The sequence below is a fragment of the Mustela putorius genome, unplaced genomic scaffold (assembly GCF_011764305.1).
Source record: "Mustela putorius furo isolate JIRA1106 unplaced genomic scaffold, ASM1176430v1.1 tig00537227_pilon_pilon_pilon, whole genome shotgun sequence".
Taxonomy (NCBI): domain Eukaryota; kingdom Metazoa; phylum Chordata; class Mammalia; order Carnivora; family Mustelidae; genus Mustela; species Mustela putorius.
This window is the reverse complement of record NW_025422368.1, coordinates 6,151,966-6,161,101: the sequence shown is the minus strand read 5'-3', so window position 1 is coordinate 6,161,101 and position 9,136 is coordinate 6,151,966. Positions and strand designations below refer to the sequence as shown.

Below are 9,136 nucleotides of genomic sequence, written 5' to 3'. Positions count from 1 at the left end.
CTCCCGTGTGGGAACCCCGAGCTGGGCCCAGCCACCCTCTGCACCCTCTGCTGGGCCCACCCAGCAGGGGTCCAGCTTTGGGAGCTGTGTCTTTAAGGCTGAAACATCAGCAGGCAACCCCCTGGCCAAGTGTCCAGAGGAGGGGGAGGGGACATGGCCAGTCCATTAGCAGCAGAGCTGGCGCCAGGCAGCAGACCTCCATTGGGCCCTGGGGATTACGGAAGGATCAGCCCTTCCCCACCCCCCCTTGGCTCCCTCGGCCCTCCTGTCCCCTATTTCTCCCTGGGTGTGGTAACAGGGGTAGCTGACAGCAGGTAAAAGCAGGGCCTAGCCTTCAGGGGACAAGTGGGGGCACAGGCCCCAGGGCCCAAGCCAGGCCAACTCTCCGGGGCCACCTTCTCACTGCTCATGAGCCAGCAGCCTGCTCTTTAACCTCCAGGCCTCCTATCCCCCCATTATTTTTTGTACTGAGGTATAACTGACCTAACATATTAATTTCAGGTGGATAATGATTCTACATTTGTACATCGATTTTTACCAGCTCTTGCAGGCAGGAACCCCAGCTCCAGTCAGGCCCTCCCAGCCTAGGTTCCCCGCTCTGGATGTTGCTGGAAGGATCCATCCAGCTGAGCCCCCAGCCCAGGCCTGCGGGTGGTCGCCAGGCCCGATTCCTTCCCGGCCAGCAACAGGGGGAATCAAGTAGGCAGGGCGCCAACAACCTTGGAGGGAGGGTGCGGCTCTCTTGCCGCTCCGCAGGGGTGGGGCGTCCCCCTCCCCACAGAGACCCACTGTCAGGCCAGTGGGAGGAGCTGCCCGTGCCCCCCCTGAGCCCGAAGGCCTATAAAGCCGCCTCGCAGCGGTCCGCAGCTCCCTCCCAGCTCCCGGACCAGCTCTGCCCGCGGTGACTGCCAGTCCTCGGCCGCCATGAGCCACCCGTCGGGCCTCCGAGCCAGCGTCGCTTCCACCTCCTACCGCCGCACCTTCGGGCCACCGCCCTCACTGTCCCCCGGGGCCTACTCCTATGCGTCCAGCTCCCGCTTCTCGAGCAGTCGCCTGCTGGGATCGGCGTCCACGGGCTCCTCGGTGCGCCTGGGCAGTTTCCGCGGCCCCCGGTCGGGAGCGGGCGCCCTCCTGCGCCTGCCCTCGGAGCGCCTCGACTTTTCCATGGCCGAGGCTCTCAACCAGGAGTTCCTGGCCACGCGCAGCAATGAGAAGCAGGAGCTGCAGGAGCTCAACGACCGCTTCGCCAACTTCATTGAGAAGGTGCGCTTCCTGGAGCAGCAGAACGCGGCCTTGCGTGGGGAGCTGAGCCAGGCCCGGGGCCAGGAGCCGGCGCGCGCCGACCAGCTGTGCCAGCAGGAGCTGCGCGAGCTGCGGAGGGAGCTCGAGCTGCTGGGCCGCGAGCGCGACCGGGTGCAGGTGGAGCGCGACGGGCTGGCGGAGGACCTGGCGGCGCTCAAGCAGAGGTCAGGGAGCAGGGCTGGGTCTGGGCGGCGGCCGTCGAGGCGGCTGCTCCTCGCTCCGCTCCCTTCCCCACCAGTCGCCTGGGGGAGTGTCTCCTCTCGGTCTACACAGGAGTGCGCAGGGAGCAAGGCTTGCCCGCGGGCTCTCGCCCCCGCCGACCCTCCCCCACCACTTTGCTGCCCCTCTGGGGAGGGGAGAGAGGAGGAGTTACCATGCCTCCCCTGTGGAAAAAGGGGTCCCATCTCATCTCCCAGTCCGTTAGAGAGAAAGCGGGCGAGGTCATTGGGCCGGTTGAAGACCCGTCCTCAGCCCTGGACAGCCGCAGCCTCTAATCTAGACCCTGGGGTGCGCGGCCCGATGGTTGGGCGATGACTCTGCCCCTCAGCTTCTGCCCACCCTTCTTGCCAGGTTGGAGGAGGAGACGCGCAAGAGGGAGGACGCGGAGCACAACCTCGTGCTCTTCCGCAAGGTGAGCCCGGGCCCCACGTCACCCAGTCTCCCCACGTCTACCCCCGCCTGCGTATCTAGGGTGACATGTGCGGGCGCCAGGAGGCGACCAGAAGCCTCCAGAGACAGGCAGGGAGGGCCTGGCCCTTCCCCGGCCTGAGCAGCCCCTCCCTGCTCTTGAACCCCCTCGGCCACCCCACTAAGGACGTGGACGACGCCACTCTGTCCCGCCTGGAACTAGAGCGCAAGATCGAGTCTTTGATGGATGAGATTGAGTTCCTCAAGAAGCTACATGAGGAGGTAGGTGGACCGAGGGTCAGGGCAGGCTTCGAAGGTTGCAGGTGGTCGCATTGGAGCTGAAACGCAGGCGGTGGAGAAGACTGCAGCTGAGGGATTGCCCTGGGGAAGAGAAGTGAGATTCGCTGGGTTAGACGCAGCCCCTCAACCCCGGTCTACAGGTGGTTTGACTCCCACCCCTGCGCCACCTGGTGGGGAGCAGCGGAGCTGCACCCTGGAACTTGGCCGCGGCCTTGGAGCGGACCGGGGCGCAGGACGCGCAGACCAAGCGCGCTGCGCTCCCTGGCGCCCCCATCTGTTCGTTCGAGTGTTTCTTTTTCTGCGCGTGAACTGCTAGGCAGGCCCGCGTGAGATCCGCGCGGCAACCTCAACAACTTGTTGTCCTGGGCGGCAGGAGCTGCGAGACCTGCAGGTGAGCGTGGAGAGCCAGCAGGTGCAGCAGGTCGAGGTCGAGGCCACCGTGAAGCCGGAGCTGACGGCGGCGCTGAGGGACATCCGAGCGCAGTACGAGAGCATCGCGGCGAAGAACCTGCAGGAGGCAGAGGAGTGGTACAAGTCCAAAGTGCGAGAGCCCGGGAGGGTGAGGGAGGGTCTGGGCGAGTGGGGCGCAGCAGGGAGGGCGCGTCCCGCCAGCTCACAGCCGGGTTGCCTCGCGCGCCGCAGTACGCGGACCTGTCCGACGCCGCCAACCGGAACCACGAGGCCCTGCGTCAGGCCAAGCAGGAGATGAATGAGTCCCGACGCCAGATACAGAGCCTGACTTGTGAGGTGGACGGGCTGCGCGGCACGGTGAGTTTCGGACTTCGGGCCCCGGGCGGCGGTGGGGGTGGAGGCTGTTCCCCCAGTGACCCCCTGCTGCCCCCAGAACGAGGCGCTGCTCAGACAGCTGCGGGAGTTAGAGGAGCAGTTTGCCCTGGAGGCGGGCGGGTATCAAGCGGGCGCCGCGAGACTCGAGGAGGAGCTGCGACAACTGAAGGAGGAGATGGCACGGCACCTGCGCGAGTACCAGGAGCTCCTCAACGTCAAGATGGCCCTGGACATCGAGATCGCCACCTACCGGAAGCTTCTGGAGGGCGAGGAGAGCAGGTGGGGGCAGTGCTGCTGGGGGTGGGAGGATGGTGGGGATTGGGCGTTTAGGGAAGGGGTGGGGCCTGGGCCGAGTCGCCCACTCCTGGTTTCGTTCCCAGGATCTCTGTGCCAATCCATTCTTTTGCATCCTTGAGTATAAAGACGACCGGTGAGTCTCCCACGCCTGGCTTTAAACCTCCCTGTCCCCTTGTCCGCTTCTGCCCTGACCAGACTCTTGCTATGCCCCTGCTCAGGGATGGATTCTGTCCATTAACTTCTGGGTCCTAGTCTATACTCAAGCCTGCTCCTCATGCCCTGCCACTCCCCTCCCCTTCCCTCATAGATGAGAGGCAGGGCTTAGAAGGAGAGACACCACAATCCTCTCTTCCACCCCTTCATCCCGCTTTTTCCAGTACCTGAGGTGGAGCCTCCTCAGGACAGCCACAGCAGGAAGATGGTTCTGATCAAGACCATTGAGACGCGGGATGGAGAGGTGAGATGGACCACTTGAACCCAGGACCCCATCATTGGCCATATTATTTCTAGGCCCCAACATGGCTGCAGCTGATTTTTTTTTTTAAGATTTTATTTATTTATTTGACAGGCAGAGATTATAAGTAGGCAGAGAGGCAGGCAGAGAGAAAGAGGAGGAAGCAGGCTCCCCACTGAGCAGAGAGCTTGATGGGGGGCTCGATCCCAGGATTCTGGGACCATGATCTGAGCCTAAGGCAGAGGCTTTAGCCCACTGAGCCACCCAGGCACCCCATGGCTGCCGCTGGTTTTAGAGTATTGCGGGTTAGTGGTCTTTGGAGCAAGAGGGACAGAGAGGAGGTGGATGGTCAGTCAGGAGCCTCTGCTCGTTTTGCTGGAGAAGGAGACAGCATACCCCAAAGGAGATCACGGGGGGGTTGTGCTGAGTGGTTTGTGCCCTTCACATGCCTTGCCCCACCAGGTGGTGACCGAGTCCCAGAAGGAGCAGCGCAGTGAGCTGGACAAGTCTTCTACTCACAGCTACTGAACCCATTGGTCCAGAGCTCCCTGACCCTGCCCTAGCCCTACTCCAAGTCCCAGACCCCAGTACCAGTACTGAATTAGCCCTCTCTGGCTCTGCATGTGTCCAAGGGATGCCACAAGTCACCCCTTCCCGGGCCTGTGGCCAAGCCCTACCCAGCCAGCCATAGCTGGCTCTTTCCTCCCTGCCCTGGTACGTATCTGTGACCTATATGCCCTATATATGACCTATATATCCCCTTATCAAGTCCTAGTAAGAGGCCGGCGATCTCCAGATCTAGTCATTATCCCATGACCAGTGGAGTGGGCCAGGATCTGAGTTCCACTTTTGAATCAAATAAAACTGCTGTCAAGAGAAACCTCTCCAGTGCGTTTGTCTCTATGGAAGTGAGGGTGGCTATGGGGATGGGGCTCAGCAGTATTTTTCCCTTGCCTCTAGTCATTTCTTTCCTGCATCCTGTATCTTGGCATCTGTGACTCCTCTATCTATCCTTCTCCTAGTTCTACATCCACTGCTTCTCAACTTCTGTGTGTCGGTAGCAGCCCTGAATGTCCAGGAGGTGCCTTCTGGGTGCACCCTAGCCCCTCAAGCTGAGCGTGTCCAGACAGGGCTCCGCACTTCCCTCTCTACCTGCCATTGTGTTCTTCCTTTGGGGTTTCCCACTCTAGAAGAGGTTACCACTAAGGGGAACGAGACTGCCACATTAGAACACCTCATCTTCTACCCCTTCTTTTCTTCACCTAGCCACCAATTCTGTAAATTCTACTCCTTAACTCAAGTCTTTTTTTTTTTTTTTAGATTTATTTATTTATTTGATAGAAATCACAAGGAGGCAGAGAAGCAGGCAGAGAGAGGAGGAAGCAGGCTCCCCGCAGAGCAGAGAGCCCGATGCGGGACTCGATCCCAGGACCCTGGGATCACGACCCGAGCCGAAGGCAGAGGCTTTAACCCACTGAGCCACCCAGGCGTCCCGATCAAGTCTTGTCTTGTTCTCCCTGTCCCCACTGCCACCACCCTAGTCCACCCACTGTTTGCCTGGGTCTGTTATCTCCCTCACTGATCTCTTTCCCCTGGCCTAGTCCTGCCAGCCACCTAAACCTACTTGACACTCTTAGCAAATCAGACTCTGCCACCATCACTCCCTATCCTGCTTGAAAATGTCTCCTTCTACAATGCCCACTAACTCTACTCCGTCCTGCCCTCGCCTTCAAGTCAAAATCCATTTGAGTTTGTTTAAAGATTTTATTTATTTGTTAGATCACAAGTAGGCAGAGAGGCAGACAGGGTTGGGGTAGACAAAGGCTCCCTGCTGAGCAGAGAGCCCATGAGGGGCTCAATCCCAGGACCCTGAGACCATGACCTGAGCCAAAGGCAGAGGCTCAACGCACTGAGCCACCCAGGTGCCCCTCTGAGTTTTTTAAAATTATCTTTTTCACTCAATTATTGTGCTACATGCAGGAAGTAAGCCAGAGTCCCTGCTCTCAAGGAGCCCCCAGTCTGGGGTAGGGGACAGGGACTTACCAGCAGGTCGTTCCAGCCTTGTAAAGAGTGCTATGACTGGGAAAGAAGATGACATTGTGGGGACATGAGGAAGAGCATTTTTTTTTTTTAAAGATTTTATTTATTAATTTGACAGAGAGAAATCACAAGTAGACAGAGAGAGAGAGAGAGGGAAGCAGGCTCTCTGCTGAGCAGAGAGCCCGATGCGGGACTCGATCCCAGAACTCTGAGATCATGACCTGAGCCGAAGGCAGCGGCTTAACCCACTGAGCCACCCAGGCGCCCCGAGGAAGAGCATTTAAACCAGCCTCACAGTAAAGGCACGGCTTCCCGAAGGTGGCCCCACCATGCTGAGCACTGAAATGAGCAGGAATTATTCAGGAAAGCAGGGAGAGAAAGAGGCCTTTCTAGGCAGGTAAGTCCGTTGGGAGGGACAGAAAGCCAGTTTGCGAACTGGAAGTACTTCTCTCATCTGGAATAAAGGACAGAAAGGAGGAATGGCACTGAGGTTGGAAAGATGACACAAGGGCTGGGTCATGCAGGACTTCACATGCCATATGAAGGCTTTCCAAATGCATCCTAAGGAAAGGGGAAAAAAACGTGGTTTCATCAGAGGGGAAAGCATTCAGATTCTCATTTGAGACAAATTACTCCCGCCATGGTGTGCAGAAGCCATTAGGAGGTGGAGAACCAGGCAGAGGCTGTTGCAGTGAAACGGGCAAGAGGTGTTAGTGAGCAGAGACATGGGTGGATCTGAGAAATAATTGGAGGGAGGGACTCTGCAACACCTAAGGAAACAGTGCCTCTGGGGGGCCGAAGGGAAATAAATAGCAATGACCGACGGTTTTGGCTTGAGTCAGGCAGATGGTGGATCTTTAACAGAAACAGGGAAGATGAGAGAGGAGGGGAGGAGGGGGCCCAGACAACAGTCCGTTTTAGGCCTACTGAGTGTGAGATGCTCTGGAACAGCCCGGAGGAAGAGCTGACAGGCAGGCAGATCCATAGGTCTGGAGTTCAGGTGTGATGGGATATTTTGAGAAACTGAATCTATCAGGATGCTAGCTATCTGTATCTCATTTTTTAAAGAAACATACCTCATTTTTTTTTTTAAGAAAAAGAAAGAAATAGCTCATGTAACCAGCCAGTGGTAGGCAGGCTCTGAGGGCTGTTGATTCAGTAGTTCAATGATGTCATCAAGGACTTAGATTCTGGTCAAGGTTGTACTCAGCCTTCCTCTTGAACTTTTGTCCTTGAGATAGTTCTCCTCATGGGCCCAAGATGGCTGCCAGCAGCTACTGCGCGGTACTTCCCTCTTCACATCCAGTGGAGAAAAGACAAAAACCTCCTCCCAGGTATGAGATATAAGTTCTTTCCTTTACACTATCTGGCTAAGGCCACTGTTGTGCCCAATCTTGGAGTAGTAACAGTAGCCAGGGAAAGCTAATCATGTGATTAGCTTGGGCTAATCATCTGATATGGGGTAGACGCTGAGAACCAACCACAATGTCCGTTGCAAATTTTGTGCAGGCTTCTCAACGCCATTGCCCTCCACACATGGATGCACATATACATGCATTGTTTATACCTCTTGCTTTCTCTCCCTTTCACTCAGTGGCACTTATTATCCCAGAGGAGAAATATCACTACCCAGGAACAGACGAAAGCTTTGGAGTTGCCTCAGAAAGGCAAGGCAAGAGAAAACTTTCAAGGGGGAGTGCTGGCTGCACCAGAGGATGCTGGGAGCATGGGTTAGATAACAGTTGGAAAATCTGGGCTCTATCAACAAGGAAGACCAGGGAGACTACGGGAAGGGCCTCCTCAGGGCAGGGCGGTGTCAGAGACAAAAACACCGCCATCTGAAGAGTGAGCCCAGGTGAGGGAGTAGAGAGTGGATTACACCCTTGAGATACCTGAGCATAGGAAAGAAAGAACCAGAGCAAAGACCTGCATTTGAGAAGTGAAATTTTGGAGAAAGGCGAAACTAAACCAGTAGTTTTCAAGTAGTAGGTAAGGAAACTTTGTGATATAAATTACTGGGTCAAGACCAACATTTAAAAAGAAAAATAATAAAAAGTGTTGGAGTGTGGTGAAACTTTTCAATTTATATACATGTGTACTGGCTTGTCATATAAAACACATTTTTTTTGAGATTGATTTGTTTATTTATTTGACAAAAAGAGACACAGTGAAAGAGGGAACATAAGCAGGAGGAGTGGGAGAGGGAGAAGCAGGCTTCCTGCTGAGCAGGGAGCCCAACTGGGGCTCAATACCCTGCCCCTGGGATCATGACCTGAGCTGAAGGCAGATGCTTAACAACTGAGCCACCCAGGGGCCCCTAAAATGCATTTTAAAAAAAAAATCTTGGATTGTGGCAAAAAAAAAAAAAAAAAAAAAAAAAAAAAAAAAACAAAACCCATACTTGAACATGTTTAAATGCTGGAGAGAATTAGAAAAAAATCAAATTGTCATGGGTGGATCCAGACATCTGCTGAAATGACACTAACTCAGACTTGGCTGTGATTGAAGAGTTTTAGGAAAACTCTAAATCCAATTCCAACCAAGGGGGATCAGATGCTAACCTTAGGAAGACAGGGCTGGGATTTGATTGTAATTAAGAAAGCTTATACCACATTGATTTTATCATACTCAGCTTGCTGGAAGCATGGAGCCAGTTCCCATGACATCTATAAGAAGGTCATCTCAAAAGCAAGGAGGTGACCTGGGGTAGGTCCTAGAAGGAACCAGACGTGGTGGGCATGTGGGCAGGTGTCCTGGACCCCAGGGAGGTGCCTGCTATGGTAGCAGGGATGATTCCTCAGGGGCCGCCTATAGCAGGTGGAAGGAGCTCAGTGATCCGTACTTCGAACAACAGACGCACCAGACATCTCAGGCAAAGGGGAGTGACTTGTGACCTGACACCTGGAAATAAGGGGACTGAGAGTGGGAGTGGCTTAACTGGAACCCGGAAACATGGGGCTGGTGGGGGGGCGGGGATCTGGCTTCCCAGGAAGAAGGGCTCTGCAGCCCTCCAGGCCCCACTGAGCCTGAGAAGCAACAGAAAGGCCCCTCAGCAGCAGGAGCCCACTGCTCCCTGATGGAGGGTTCTACAGCTTCTGCGGCTCCTGTCCTCGGGAGCCAATGCCCTCATCCTCCACCCCGGTTTCTGCTTCCCATAGTTCCTTCTTACTTGTGGCTTCAAATGTCCTGTGGCTTCCAGGGCCTAATAGCCTTTGCATGCTGTCTTCTGGGGCTCTCTTTAGTTCTGCTTTCACTTCCTTGCACGGAAAATGCCCACTTGCTAGCCTTATTATAGATCATTATAGATATTATAGATTATATAGATTATAG

At 55.5% G+C, this 9,136-nt stretch overlaps 1 protein-coding gene across 1 annotated transcript; it reads left to right on the top strand.

Annotated features, from left to right (window-relative positions):
- The first annotated feature begins 847 nt into the window (after window positions 1-847).
- Window positions 848-4,646, top strand: PRPH (peripherin). Its single transcript, XM_013049139.2, has 9 exons — window positions 848-1,466; window positions 1,873-1,933; window positions 2,116-2,211; window positions 2,603-2,770; window positions 2,872-2,997; window positions 3,074-3,294; window positions 3,396-3,445; window positions 3,690-3,769; window positions 4,229-4,646. The coding sequence occupies exons 1-9, from the start codon at window positions 925-927 to the stop codon at window positions 4,292-4,294; spliced, it is 1,410 nt and encodes a 469-aa protein (XP_012904593.1). The 5' UTR covers window positions 848-924; the 3' UTR covers window positions 4,295-4,646.
- The last annotated feature ends 4,490 nt before the right edge of the window (window positions 4,647-9,136 follow it).

Coding starts and splice junctions, on each gene's coding strand:
- PRPH (XM_013049139.2), top strand. CDS start 925: ATGAGCCACCCGTCGGGCCTCCGAGCCAGCGTCGCTTCCACCTCCTAC. Junction 1,467..1,872: donor CTGGCGGCGCTCAAGCAGAG/GTCAGGGAGCAG, acceptor CCTTCTTGCCAG/GTTGGAGGAGGAGACGCGCA. Junction 3,446..3,689: donor CTTGAGTATAAAGACGACCG/GTGAGTCTCCCA, acceptor CGCTTTTTCCAG/TACCTGAGGTGGAGCCTCCT.